Here is a 15,723-nt window from a genome sequence, read left to right as displayed (position 1 = left end):
TCAGACTCGGACGAGTCCGAAAGTGAGAAGCCGAAGACGCAGCAACAAACTGTGAGTAAACCAGCCCCGGCAAAGACTCACACAAAAATAAAAAAGGCCAAGGGGATGCCACCGCCAACGGGCCATGGCTTAACCCGAAAACACAGTGACCTGACATAGGCACCGAAAAAGGCCTCCCAGCAGCCAAAGAGATCCGACTCAGGTCGAGATGCCGGCTCCGAACAATCTTGGCACCGAGAGTTCGGCACACCAAAAGTCAAGAAGGTTTCCGCGGAGCCGAAAAAGACTGTACAAAAAGCTTCGGTGCCTAAACATGCAGCCTCGGAGCCAAAACCAGGCTCCTATACAGAAGAGCAAGGCCTTTCAAGTCCGCTTCAAGGGCACAGATTTGAACAAGAACTGGGCATGGGAGAGCCAGGCCATACCCAGAGGAGGCTACACATACAGAAAGACACTGGGAAAATCCAAACTCTTCCTCCACTAAAAATCAAGCGAAAGCTAGCATTCCAGGAGACGGAAATGAAGCCAAAAGCGAAAGTGGCTAACGACAAAACACCGCAAAGGTTCTCGCCACAGCAATCTCCATTGCATTCGCCACACCTGTCCCCGGTAGCAACACCCCCAATGATGCAGTCGCCGACACACACTGGGATGTCACAAGATGACCCAGATGCATGGGACTTGTATGATGCACCGGTCTCAGACAATAGTCCCGATTGCTACCCGGCAAGGCCGTCACCACGTAAGGACAGCACTGCATATATGCAGGTGGTTTCAAGGGCAGCTACATTCCATAATGTAGCAATGCATGCAGAGCCCATAGAGGACGACTTTTTGTTTAATACCTTGTCATCCACCCACAGCGCATACCAAAGTTTGCCAATGCTGCCAGGCATGTTAAAACACGCCAAACAAGTGTTCCAGGACCCAGTAAAAGGCAGAGCCATCACGCCTAGGGTGGAGAAGAAATATAAACCTCCCCCAATAGACCCTGTGTTTATTACACAACAATTAACTCCTGATTCAGTGGTAGTGGGAGCAGACCGAAAGTAGTCAAGCTCCCAATCCTCAGGAGATGCACCACTGCCCGACAAGGAAAGTCGGAAATGCGATGCAGCAGGCAAGAGAGTAGCAGCACAGGCAGCCAATCAATGGCGGATTGCCAATTCTCAGGCTCTACTGGCTCGATACGACAGGGCACATTGGGATGAAATGAAACATCTCATTCAGCACCTTCCCAAAGAGTACCAAAACCGTGCCCAACAGGTTGTTGAGGAAGGTCAAACTATTTCGAACAACCAAATAAGGTCGGCTATGGACTCAGCAGACACAGCGGCTGGACAGTGAACACTGCAGTAACCATTCGTAGGCACGCATGGTTCCGGAGTTCTGGATTTAAGCCAGAAATCCAGCAGGCTGTGCTGAATATGCTGTTCAACCAAGAACAATTGTTTGGGCCGGAGGTGGATACGGCAATAGAAAAACTTTAAAAAAGACACGTACACGGCCAAAGCCATGGGCGCGCTCTACTCCCCACAGAGCAGAGGCACTTTTAGAAAGCTGCACTTTAGAGGGGGGTTTCGTTCCCAAACCACAGAGCCTTCCACCTCACAAGTCAGACCCACATATCAGGGCCAGTATCAGAGAGGAGGTTTTCAAGGAACATATAGGGTTGGACAATTCCCAAAGACAAGAGGGAAATTCCAGAGCCCAAAAACCCTTCAAACCAAACAATGACTTCAATGTCACAAACCCCCACCACTCAACGCCAGTGGGGGGGAGACTTACTGCATATTACCACAACTGGGAAAACATAACTACGGACACATGGGTCCTAACCATTATCCAACATGGTTATGGCATATAATTCCTACAGTTGCCACCAGATGTGCCTCCAAGAGCACACAATATGTCCAAACAACACTTAGACCTGTTACAACTAGAAGTCCAAGCATTGTTACAAAAACAAGCAATAGAACTAGTACCCAATCATCAAAAAGGAACAGGTGTCTACTCCCGGTATTTCCTAATTCCAAAGAAAGACAAAACACTGAGACCCATATTAGACCTCAGAACACTAAATCTTTACATCAAATCAGATCACTTTCACATGGTAACACTTCAAGATGTGATTCCCTTGCTCAAAAAACAGGACTACATGTCAGCATTCGATCTCACGGATGCATATTTCCACATACCCATACATCCTTCCCACAGGAAATACTTAAGGTTTGTAATCCAAGGCGTGCATTACCAATTCAAAGTGTTACCATTCGGGATAACAACAGCCCCAAGGGTATTCACAAAATGCATTGCAGTAGTAGCCGCTCACATCAGGAGACAGCACGTGCACGTATTCCCTTACTTGGACGATTGGTTAATAAAAACCAGCACTCAGCAACAGTGTCTTCTACACACACACAATACGTCATAGAAACCCAACACAAACTAGGGTTCTCTCTAAACTACCAAAAATCACACTTACAACCGTTCCAAATACAACAATATTTGAGAGCAACAAGCAACACACAAAAGGCGATTGCCACTCCAAGTCCACAAAGAGTACAAGCATTCGAAAATATAATATTAAACATGTACCCAAACCAGCACTATCAGGTGAGGTTTGTAATGAAACTTCTAGGCATGATGTCTTCATGCATAACCATTGTCCCAAATGCAAGACTACACATGCGCACCTTACAACAGTGCCTAGCAACACAGTGGACACAAGCACAGGGTCAACTTCAGGATCTAGTGTTGATAGACGCCAAACACACCTCTCGCTTCAATGGTGGAATCCTATAAATTTAAACCAAGGGCGGCCATTCCAAGACCTAGTGTCTAACACATAATTACAACAGATGCTTCTATGATGGGGTGGGGAGCACACCTCAACCAGCACAGTATACAGGGACAATGGGATGTTCAGCAACAACAACTGCATATAAATCAGTTAGAACTGTTAGCAGTTTTTCTAGCATTGAAAGCATTTCAACCACTAATAGCCCACATTCTTGTCAAAACAGACAACATGCCAACAATGTATTACCTAAACAAACAAGGAGGGACATACTCATCACAACTGTGCCTATTAGCACAAAAGATTTGGCATTGGGCGATTCACAATCACATTAGCCTAATAGCACAATACATCCCAGGGATTCAAAACCAGTTGGCCAACAATCTCAGTCGAGCTCACCAACAAACACACGAATGGGAAATTCATCCCCAGATACTACAAAACGTACTTTCTACGCTGGGGAACACCAGTAATAGACCTATTTGCAACAAAAGAAAACGCAAAATGCCAAGACTTCGCGTCCAGGTATCCACACCCTCAGTCCAAGGGCAATGCGTTATGGATGAGTTGGTCAGGGATATTTGCTTACACTTTTCCCCCTCTCCCACTCCTTCCTTATCTGGTAAACAAATTGAGTCAAAACAGACTCAAACTAATACTAATAGCACCAACCTGGGCTCGCCAACCATGGTACACAACACTACTAGACCTGTCCAGGTATCCACACCCTCAGTCCAAGGGCAATGCGTTATGGATGAGTTGGTCAGGGATATTTGCTTACACTTTTCCCCCTCTCCCACTCCTTCCTTATCTGGTAAACAAATTGAGTCAAAACAGACTCAAACTAATACTAATAGCACCAACCTGGGCTCGCCAACCATGGTACACAACACTACTAGACCTGTCAGTAGTACCTCATATCAAACTCCCAAACAGACCAGATCTGTTAAGTTAACACAAACAACAGATCAGACACCCGAATCCAGCATCGCTCAATCTAGCAATCTGGCTCCTGAAGTCTTAGAATTTGGGCATTTAGACCTTACACAAGAATGTATGGAGGTCATTAAACAAGCTAAAAAACCTACTACAAGACATTGTTACGCAAACAAGTGGAAAAGATTTGTTTATTACTGCCATAATAATTAAATTCAACCACTACATGCTTCCGCAAAAAACATTGTAAGCTACTTATTACACTTACAAAAATCTAAACTAACATTTTCTTCTATTAAAATACATCTCACAGCAATATCTGCCTATCTGCAGATTACATATTCAACATCACTTTTTAGAATCCCAGTCATCAAAGCATTTATGGAGGGTTTAAAAAGAATCATACCCCCGAGATCACCACCAGTCCCCTTGTGGAACCTCAATATTATATTAACACGACTCATGGGTCCACCATTTGAACCCATGCACTCTTGTGAGATGCAATACTTAACCTGGAAAGTAGCCTTCCTAATAGCTATCACATCTCTTAGAAGAGTACGTGAAGTACAAGCATTTACTATACAAGAACCCTTTATACAAATACATAAACATAAAGTGGTTCTCCGTACAAATTCTTACCAAAAGTTATATCACCGTTCCACCTAAACCAAACAGTGGAACTCCCAGTCTTTTTTCCGCAACCAGACTCAGTAGCCGAAAGAGCCTTACATACGTTAGACATTAAAAGAGCACTAATGTATTACATTGATAGAACAAAACAAAACAGTTGTTTGTAGCCTTCCAAAAACCTCATGCAGGAAATCCAATATCCAAACAAGGCATTGCCAGATGGATAGTGAAATGTATTCAGACCTGCTATATCAAAGCAAAAAGAGATCTACCTATTACGCCAAAGGCGCACTCCACTAGGAAGAAAGGCGCCACAGTGACTTTTCTAGGAAATATACCTATGACAGAAATCTGTAAGGCAGCCACATGGTCTACGCCTCATACATTCACAAAACATTACTGTGTAGATGTGTTAACAACACAACAAGCCACAGTAGGACAGGCTGTACTACGAACATTATTTCAGACAACTTCAACTCCTACAGGCTAAGCCACCGCTTTTGGGGAGATAACTGCTTACTAGTCTATGCACAGCATGTGTATCTGCAGCTACACATGCCATCGAACAGAAAATGCCACTTACCCAGTGTACATCTGTTCGTGGCATGAGACGCTGCAGATTCATATGCACCCACCCTTCTCCCCGGGAGCCTGTAGCCGTTTTAAGTTGAATAAAACCTGTAAATTTGTAAATACTTACTAGTTTTATACCCATTATGTACATACATACTTACTCCATTCCATGGGCACCTTTACTATATACACAACTCCTACCTCACCCTCTGCGGGGAAAACAATCTAAGATGGAGTCGACGCCCATACGCAATGGAGCCGAAAGGGAGTAGTCCCTCGGTCTCGTGACTCGAAAAGACTTCTTTGAAGAAAAACAACTTGTAACACTCCGAGCCCAACACTAGATGGCAGGATAATGCACAGCATGTGAATCTGCAGCGTCTCATGCCACGAACAGATGTACACTGGGTAAGTGACATTTTCCATATTCTACACTTACCTGTAAAATACCTACATTTTTGTGGTAAACTGCATATGGACTGTAATGAATGCGTGGTAAACGTAGTGCATGGTAACAGCTTCGCAGTAAGGGCTGTTGCCCCTGCATGGTGATGCTCCCGGATTTATATTTAATGTACATAGTTATTGGTATTCATATGATCCTTTTTTCTGAAGCCCCCTCCCCCCGCCTCTTCACCCCCCTACTCTGTTGTGATGATTATGTTTAACACTTGATACAACCCTATTGGCTGCAAATTTTAAACAGGGGACTTGAGCAAAGTAATATTTGGACCAAGAGCACAACTGAAGGTGATAATATAAAGATAATCTTGAAGGAGTCTTGTCAAGGCAAATGAGAGATTTAAACCACAGTACACTGTTCAGAACATGCTAGTGAGGGCCAGAGAGAGCCACACGGAGGTAGAAATCTAGGGCCAGATGTATCATCACGGCCCTTTGCGATTCGGAAATAGCGATTTTTAAGAAATCGCTATTTCCGACTCACAAAGTGCCATGTATCACATTTGCGATTCGGTAATAGCAATTTCTTAAAAATCGCAAATGCTATAACTGAATCGCAAATTGCGATAACGGCCCCATTCGCAGCTATGGGCCTGTTGGCCCATATCTGCACATTTTTTTGCATTTCCAAATTTGCGATTTCTGAACCAGAAATCACAATTTTGGAAATGCGAAACCCCAGTGTGCTGGGGGGCTAATGCCCCTTCTGCTGCACCCCAAGTTTTTTTGGGTGGACATGTAAGGTGCACACATGCCAAAAGGGCATGTGTGCTTTACATGTACATTTTAAAAATGCATTTTAAATGCATTTTTAAATTTTGCACATGGTTACCACCAAGTTCAACTTGGTGGTAATTAGCGATTCCTAAATGCCAAAATCGCATTTAGGAATTGCTTCATACATGTGCTAAGAAATCGCAAATAAGGAATCCTTATTTGCGATTTCTAATTTAGAGAGTCGCAATTTGCGACTCTCTTAACAGGGTCGCAATTTTAAGGAATCGCTATTTTAGCGATTTCTTAAAATTGCGTTCAGAATGTATTTCATACATTCTGAACTGGCATTTTGCGTTCGCAAACGGGCATTCGCACCGTTTGCAAATGCAAAATGCTTTCATACATCTGGCCCCTAGAGACATATGCATGTATTGCCAATGTTGAGGAGGAAGTTGGAATTCTAGCCTGGTTTCCCTAAGTATTTGAGCTTCTAAGAGAATAGGAGATCAGTGTAAGGGATATATTGTTCCGCAGAGTTTGGCCCTGGCACTCCACTAAAATAGTGGGCCTCCAGAGCTTTCTGCGTTCGATTGACTTGCTCTAGGCTTTCTACTTGCCCACTCTCTTGGCCCGATTATGGCTAGAACTCGCATCCTAAATGCAGGACACATAATCTTGCATGCTTCATAATTTATAGGTCAACTGCAAGAAAACATTTGCTGGACTTAATCTTCATAATTAGCAGGCTGCTGGAACTATAGAGGGGAAGTCTACTTCTGCAGTGCAGTACAGTACAATGGAAAAACAATGCTTTATTGATGTGGCCGATCATGTCAGACAAGTGTTGTGTAGGTACTGGCAGTTGTAATTAATTGACATTTTTGTTTGCTACATTCCTAGGTCCTTGCCTTTTAAATATTGTTTTTGCTGTGACTGTTAAGTTGATCAGAGAGGGATTGTTGCCATGTTTAATACCTTTGTTTGCAAATAGATGAAATAAAATTACATAAGGCATATAGTGGGTTTGAAAATGCTTGTTTTATTAGTCACTGCAATTGTAAGTTGGTTGTGTGTGTGAAATCTGTCTTTGATTTCGAGTTTAACTAGTAAATGGTTTGAACAAAATAAAATGCCTCTATAATTTTCCATTCAAATAGGTCGATCCTGCGCTCCAGCCCCAACATGAGCCGCATCAGTCAGGAGTCACCCTGCAGTCAGCGCTCAACCGGCTCCAGCACTCGCAGCTCCTCCAGGCTTCTAGATGCTGACTTCCAAGAGCATGGCCAGCACTCTTCCTTTGAGCCCCGGAACCTTCTTAGTATGTTTGAAGACAATGCTGGGAACAAGGATTAAGTTGAGGGAGTCTTCTGAAAGAATCGGCTCCAAGAAGAGAGCCAGAGAAGAGAAGGAGCGAGAGAAGCCAAATTCAAGCCCTTAAGGAGTGGCATGGTTCTGTTAATGATTGAGATTGGCAAGTGTAGGATTGACAGCATCAGGCCTTGTGTCCACAAGAACTCTTAGTCTGTAAGGGGGAGAAATGGCAAACCAGCTGTTACGTTTTAGGGACAGCAGGAGTCTGATATTCACTGCCCACTTCAAGGATGGCAGTGAAAATATAGTGTCTCGTATTGCCACATAACAAAATATTCTTCTACAAGTTGAAACTTATTCTTAAACTAACTAGTATTGATACATTTGTGCAGGGAAGTCTACAAACTTTGCATCCGTCCCACTTTAAAGAGAATTCATCTCTGTCCCTCGTGTGCCGGGGTAGAAGTGATGAGAACCTCGTGCCTTTCTGAACAGTAACTCAGATTTCTAGTTGAGAAACCACCGCTGAAGCATTCTCTCCTAAGTGCTTGAGGAACTTCCTGCTCGCTCAAGGATGTAGTGGTGGAAAAGCACAGTAACACCGGTTTCCTTATCACTGTGATTTTCTCACAAGTTCATTAACATTCCTGTGTTGACGTATTTCCCTGAAACTTTTGCATCACAGCACAGGAGAAGTTCCTTTGTGCACTTTTTCTGATATATGTTCATTATCATTCAGTTATATTAAAATTATGATATTTACTTGTGTTGCTGTCTGATCTATGATGGGCTTGCCATCCTGGCTTCTGAAACACAGCTGAGTTAAAAACCAAAATGCTATCAGGGTGTGAAATTTTATAAAATATCTAATAGGCCAAGGGACTTCGGAAATGTACTTGTCCAGTGGAAACAAAAGCCCTCTTGGTCCTTTTGGTTCCATGTAATCAGGTGACAAATTATGACAATATTCTCAATATATTAGAGCTCTGACAAAAGCCTATCTTACTATCTAAGAGATCCAATACTTCAGGGCTAGAATTTTAGCAAGGCTTGATTTCGCAGTCTTTGCACAAATCTGCATACAGAGTCTGGAAGCAGCTGGGAAGTAGCAGCATCGGTTTGGAATGCACAATGAGTCTCTGCACACCCACAAACGTACATTTTTAAGAGTTTTCACCAACTCCTCTTCAATCTCTTTCCGCTTTGGAAAAGGTTCGAAATTTACTGTAGACACGGACAGAAATTAAACTTTTTTGCCAGGGTAGAGAAAAGGGATGTGGGGAAAGTCAATTTGCAATCGCTCACCAGATTATCGCAAGAGTAAATATGCACTTCTAGATTTGCTTATGCAAAAATTGAATTCACTAAAATTTACTAGGAGTTTGGTTACTGGACCTACTTCTGTTAACACTGGGTCCATAATTTATTTTCATGTAGCTCATAATGCTTTTACAGTAATTTTCGATTTTTCTTTATATTGCCACGAATCAAACACATTTTAATAACTGATTCCTCAGATAAATGGCATCTACAGTTGTACAATAGGTGAGCAATTTTTTTCTTTTTCCAAGGAGAAATTTTGTTAATTTTCATTTTATTATAAACACAATCATTCACCAATCTTGTTTTCAGGTTTTTGTATGGATTTGCGTATGATTAGGCAGCTTTAGAAATAGTTTCGAATTGTTAAATTTTTGCAAATGTGCATACGTTTTTATATTGGAATCCTGTGGGTAAAGGTGAGCTCACAGCTCATTGGATTTTCTTACAGCACTCTCCGTAATAGTAAAGGGTATGCAATGCCCAAAGTCTGGAATTATATAACTGGACAGATTGGGTATCTATCTTTCCCCCACCATGTTCTCAAATGTTTGGACACTGAGTTCTCTCCTGCAATATAAAGAAAAGTAGTTGAGGTGTGGTAGAGAAAAGGGCAATCATTATAAAAAAAACAACAAATCAAGTCCTTTTAAAAAATGAAAAAGAAGTACAATCTTTTGGACACTGAATCACTCTAGAGATCAGGAAATGGGATACTCGATAAAGTTTGAGGATGCTAATGAACTTGATCCTTGACTTAACAATTGATGTGCAAATTGTACACCCCCCTTAACCAACATTTTTGGGGGACCAGGTTGCTGTGTCAGATACAGTAGGAAAAGGAATTATGTATAGAGCTAAATGCAACCCAATGGTCCCACATTTGTTTCAGAACAACCACTTTACAAGACATACCGGGGGTAGAGAAGCCATCTTCAAGATGAAATACAGACAGCACCTTACGCTTGCCTACATACATAAGCTTGACTAAGATAAACCAGGTCATTGTTGGAGCTATAGTCAGAGAGAGACCATCAGGCATGGAAGGTCTCCTTCATGGTGAAGTTATGTTCCCCTGTCCTGACTGCCCAACTGCGAATATCAGCATCTTGAATTTTGATTCGACCGGAGCCTCATGAGAATATATTGTGTTTGTGAAGGCCTGGGATTGTCCCTTGAACTTAATTAAGTTCTGAATCTGTCCTGTAGCCTTGTGGAGCGCACCCAGCGTGCCCTCATTTGACTGACAGTAGATTACTGTCCCTGTAATGGGTTTAGAATGAAGCAGGGTTGTGTTAGCATACTGTGCTTTGTGAATTAGTGGTTGCGACCAGACTTTTTCAGCCGTGTCACTGGAGAAGAGGTCTACGTGCCCACTCCTGTACAGTTTTGCTTCTGTGAGCTAATCCAGATCCTAGCACTAACTTTCCAAGTGTATATTACAATTGTGTGGTACTTACGTTGTGTGTATGCATGAAGCATGATGAGTAATGGAGGCGTGCAGGTTCCACTTTGGAAACCCCAGGCCTGTTCATGTTTCCATGATGGAGGTGAGGTTATTTTCCCAGATAATGGAACCATATTGATGATATTCCTGGAGCTAAAGGAAAGAGACCTAGCCACTCAAGTGAGAATAGAGGAGGCAGGACTCCCTTTAGAAAGTTAATTAGGTCCTTTTGATGGGAGAAGCTGCTGATTAGTTTTTCTAAGCACTGCCACTTGGTAGTTTGGGACTGCAGTCTCTGTGGTTCGGTGTCAAGGGTTCATTATGTGAGACCAGGCTTTTGTTCCTTTCCGGATCACTGTTGGTGCCTCTGTTGTTTGTACTTCAGGCTGGAGACTACCCTGCGGTGAGAAACATCACTCTGAATAAAGCCTGTTTCTGAAAAACAGTCTGGAGAGCGGAGATGAATGAAGAACTAACCCACTGTGGTTCTAGAAGTGCAGACAGAAAATCCACATCCCCTACCTGCTGCAACCGTATAAAAGTAGGAGCACTGACCTGCTTGTTGTTCTCTTTGACCAAATAAAAGGGGTGCGGTGCTTCGCAGAATACTCAGAGGACCACTTTGTAATGAGAGCTGGTGTCTGCCTGACAGTCAGCTTCCCAGAGTTGAGGGGACATGGCCTAGAATTTGAGATGAAAGGATGAAGCTGCCCCCACTGTCCTAAAACACCTGGAACCTAACCTTCCTGTTGAGGGGGAGTGAATGTTCTACCCTTACATGTGGTGTAATTGTCTAGGGGATGTCCGAAGCCTCTGACTTTGAATGCTCGAGGGTCCGTCCATCTAGGAAGACAAAGGAGGGTGATCTGCATGTTTCAGAGACAAGCGCTGCACCTCCCAAAGAGCAGCCAGCGTAGCAGCAACAGTGTGGGGTTTTGCTCCTGCGGACTGTGCCATCGCACTATTATGTAGTTGTGGACTGTGGTGCTGCAATATTGGGAAGTTGTCTCCAAGTGGACTGTGCCTTTTGCATCACAAGGTTGTGCCCAAGTACACTGTGCCACCTCGATATCGTGAAGCTGTGCCTGAGCTGTCTAGGCCACTGTTACTTTACTTTGAACAGGACCTGAGAGCAAACTGTGCTTCTAATCCATAAATGTGGGCCATGGAGAGCAATGCTGCCTTAAGAATTGTGGCTCAAGCCAGCCCTGTAACCCAGCCCCCTAACGCCCTAACTCACCTCAAGCCCTAAGGTGGAGTTTTGCATGCCTGCATCGACTCAGGTTGGCAGCTTCTGCGGACTTAACCTGAGTGCTGGTGAAGTCACAGCCCAGAAAAGAGTGAGCAAGAGAGATGTATGCAGTGGGTGCTTCTTCTGCTAGAGAGGAGTTAAAACTCCAGTGGTGAAAAAAAGACACTTGGGACTAATAAGAGTAACTGAATTCACAAACCTAGCAAACCTGAACTAGATTTGATTGCAGTTAGGATAGATTACACACAACTGCACTTTCCCAACTGGTGTCTTTCCTAGATTCACATTATCAGACTGAGTCATCAGTTAACAATAACTGAAAACTGCATGTTGGGACGGAAAAGTCCCTTCTGGGGTGACAAACATGTACCCCTGTCCTGAGCGCCCCAGCAGCAAAGATTTCTGGATCCCTGATGCTGATTTTAGTTGTCATGGGTGACCAAGGATCATGCGTGTGTGCCATGACATAGTCCTGTCTCACGGATTGCGGTCTTGTTGAATCGAGAGGGGCACGCAAAGCGCCTACCCTCATGATATTGAAAGGCTACTGCCTTTCCCCGGAGTTAAGTGCCACAAGTGTGGTGGTGGCAGCATACCCTGTAGTGATCAGTAGGGAGTGAACAGGCCATTTTAACTGTATCACTGGAGTGAAGCCTACAGGCCCATTCATTTGAGTATAATTTACAATTTCCCTACGTCAAGTTAGCATGTGGCTCTGTACAGCATGTGTGTGGTTGCTTGCATGTGCTGGGTGTATGCGTACCTGTGAGAGCCACAATGCATGGCAGACTCTGGGTTCCGTTTTGGTAGACACAGGGCTGAGCGGATGAGCATGAGGAGATAGAGGATTCCTCCTAGACAGATTTCTGGATTGCCACATTTCTGAGAGCTGGGCACTCACTGAAGGAAATAAGGGGCCAGGCTCTTCAGTACATTTCAAAGGATGCTCTGATTCGGAGGGAGGTAACTGAGAAGGGCCTGGGCACATCTTAGAGACAAGATGGGGCTCATAAGGGAATCATAAAGAGTAGGCCTCGGGTCCTTGCATAACCCTTTGATGTATGTATCACTCTGGCTAAAATTATTTGAGCAACACAAAAGGATGATGGAGTGCTGAACAATGAAAACACTCACCCCCAGTTGCAGATATGGGTTTAACCCATCATTCTTTTGCTCACCATGCCACCCCAGTTCGGACCCAGCCATATGCAAATCAGTCTTGACCCTGTTCGTTATGGGAACAGTCCAGCCCAAACTGCCAAGCCAGGTCCTCCCTGGACCAGAAACAAGCATCCGGGGACCAGTTTCAGGGTATCACCCTTCATCAGCCAGGCTAGCTTGAATCCAGTGGCATAGTGAGCACAGGACCCGCGTCTAGGCATACCCTTCCCACTTCGGGCAACTTTAGCAACACAGAAGGATGATGGACGGAGTGCTGAACAATGGAAACACTCACCCCCAGTCACAGATCTGGGTTTAATCCATTGTTCTTTTGCTCACCTTTTCACCCCAGTTTGGACCCAACCATATACAAATAAGTCTTGACCCTGTTCCTCATGGTAACAGTCCAGCCTGAACTACCAAGCCTGCTCCTCCCTGGACCATAAACAAACATCCTGGGACCAGTTTCAGGGTATTTTACTGATATTGCCTTGTGTGCCCTAAGTGGGTAGGGTATGCCCAGACATGGGTCCCTTGCTTGCTGCGCCACTGGATTCAAGCTAGCCTGTCTAATGAAGGGTGATACCCTTAAACCTGTCCCAGCATGCTTGAATCCTGTCCAGGGAGGACCCGGCTTGGCAGTTCGGGCTGGACTGCTCCCATGGGGTCAAGACTGATTTGCATATAGCTGGGTCCAAACTGGGGTGAAGTGGCAAGCAAAAAAAATAGTGGATTAAACCCAGATCTGTGACTGGGGGTGAGTGTTTGAAAAGTTTCGATACTCCATCCATCATTTTATTTTGTGATATTGCGTCACTCTGGCTAATATTCAGCTGTGAACTGCTAGCCACTCACATGACTTGTGTTGTGGGGCAATCAGACTTGGAGTTGCTCCTGCCATGACGGACTGCTTTCTGAAAGAAGGCGGGAGGGGTGGCCACTTCAAAAGGATGCAGACTCCTAACACAAATTTCAAAGACTCAAGCACTAAATCACATTTTGAATCGGAACTGGGCAATAAGAAAGAGGAACTTTAGGCCCCCAAAATTGTCATACAAGGAGCAAGTCGGGACTTATGCTGAGAACGAGCTTTACAAGACTTCTACCTGTGACCCAGGCTCCCAGCTGGTTGAGGGGACATCACCAAGGGAAATCCAACCCCACCGCCCCTGAAGCCTGGAGTACTAGTGCCTGCCTGCTTGCCCTGTGCGGAAGAGGAGAGTGCTTGGAGGGAGAAAGTTCTAGAGGTGGGAGCTGGCGACTGGGTCTCTGTTGAGAGGGGTGAGGAAGCACCAGTGCATCAATGGAGCCATCGCCAGTGTACAGGGTAAAATTGGCGACCCCATATGCCGGAGGGGGGACAGCATAAAGACTGCATTAATGCTGTGCTGATTAGGCCTTAGCTGGTGTGGAGAGTAAAGTTGGCCACCCCGTATGCCAAAGGGGACCGCCATGAAGATTGCCTTACAGCTGTGCCGAACAGGCTCTCGCCCGTGTGCGGAGCAAAGTTGGTGTGCCCTCATTACACAGGGGGCCACGTGAAGAGCAGGGATCGTTGCCTGTTTCACCAAAATTGAGAGGAAAGTATTCCTGGTGAACTGTGCGTGAACGATCCCCAACTGAAATATCAGAACCTGAGTGGCCATTCTCCGACCTGTAGAAGGATCAGAGGAACCTACTGTGTCATTGGAGGAAGTGCTGTGGACAATAAGCCACTGCCTTTGCAAAGCTGAGACTGCTTCTCACGGTCAGCAACTGTTGCAGCCCTCCACATTGTCTGAAGAAAGAACGCTGACGAGGACTCCAGTACCGCAACCCCTGCAGGACCAGGTAAGACTGATCGCAGGACTGAAAGGCCCAAGGCAACTTACTCTGCCTCTGGTGCTTTAGGCACTGGAACACTTTTGACTTGAGAAGAGTCAGAGTGGAACTCGTCAGATGCAGAATGCTAGAAAAACTTTACCTGAAGGTGGGCTTTTATGAATGGGGAATAATCACCACCTTTAGAGAGAGGAAAGTGGGGTTCAGGGACCTGCCTATCAAACACTAGAGCATTGACCTCAGGGGACTGTGCGTATTATTTGTGCATGCCGTATTTTATTTTTGTGTTTTTATAGAAATACTCCTTTTTCATAAAAGCAAGTTTTTGTCTGGACAATTATTTTTGCTATTATTGAATGTATTTTGAGTTATGAACCTGTGTTTACGCCCTGCTTGCACCTTTCGCACCACACACACGCACGCCTTGGGCTGCTCGAGTCACTACTGTGGAGAGTCAAATGCCATAGGGTTACTTGTCCCAGTTTGCACAGCACCCAGTAGTATTTATTTAGTACCACATTAAACCCTTTCTAAACTGACCGAAATCAAGTTTAGAAGGAGAATGTGCTCTGAACTTCACTTTCTCTGGAGGCCTCCACACTTCAGATTTCATACCATAAGCATGGAAGGTACATTTGGTGAGTCTTTGAGGTAAAGGAGGAGAAAGGTCCTCATGTGCATCCCTTCAAATGACATGTTCTGATACACAAAAGCCCGTAATTTTATACGAGGAGGGCCTGAGGCAGTGTCGAGAATCTGAAAAGCGAAATGTTCAATCCGCTGTTCGTTTGGGCTAGGAAGAAAATAAAGTGGAATCAGAGACATGGTGATGTGGAAAATGTAAATAGTTTAAAAAAAAATGTTATTTGGGAGTAATGGGCGCATTTTTTTTAAAAACAGAGAAAGGTTTCTTTTACAGTAAAAGTATGCATTTCATCACCCTGTGTGCAAGATTTTAACTCCAACAAAAATATAGTTTCCTAAAATATATTTGATGTCAGCCTAAGGAAGAGTCTCAAAAAGACGACCCATGAGCTATGATAAGATTGTTTTTAATTCTCAAGGGGCTGAAAGTTCCTACAGTAGTGGAAATGCCCTGAAGTGGCCTTTCCGTGATGATGGCCCTATGAAACCATCAAAGCTGAATTGAAAGTGAATGTAATGCAGAAGCTGGCAGTATTGTTTATTTGGTAGGCCTATATTAGTGCTACGTTTCTGGGGGAGGGGGTGGGAGTGGAGGTGGTCAGTATACCAAAATTGGTCAGCCAAGCTGGAGCTATAACAGTGCATGAA

General features: G+C 44.3%; 1 protein-coding gene across 2 annotated transcripts in view; it reads left to right on the top strand.

The window, feature by feature from the left end:
- Nucleotides 1-8,191, top strand: part of PKMYT1 (protein kinase, membrane associated tyrosine/threonine 1) — a 304,511-nt gene extending 296,320 nt beyond the window's left edge. For both annotated transcript variants that reach the window (XM_069244353.1, XM_069244354.1), the window contains exon 8: nucleotides 7,276-8,191. In XM_069244353.1, the coding sequence (XP_069100454.1) occupies nucleotides 7,276-7,471 (196 nt within the window). In that variant the 3' untranslated portion in view covers nucleotides 7,472-8,191. The remainder of the gene's footprint in view (nucleotides 1-7,275) is intronic.
- Nucleotides 8,192-15,723: the final 7,532 nt, after the last annotated feature.

The sequence above is a fragment of the Pleurodeles waltl genome, chromosome 7 (assembly GCF_031143425.1).
Source record: "Pleurodeles waltl isolate 20211129_DDA chromosome 7, aPleWal1.hap1.20221129, whole genome shotgun sequence".
NCBI lineage: Eukaryota > Metazoa > Chordata > Amphibia > Caudata > Salamandridae > Pleurodeles > Pleurodeles waltl.
This window is presented reverse-complemented; position numbering and strand designations above follow the sequence as displayed.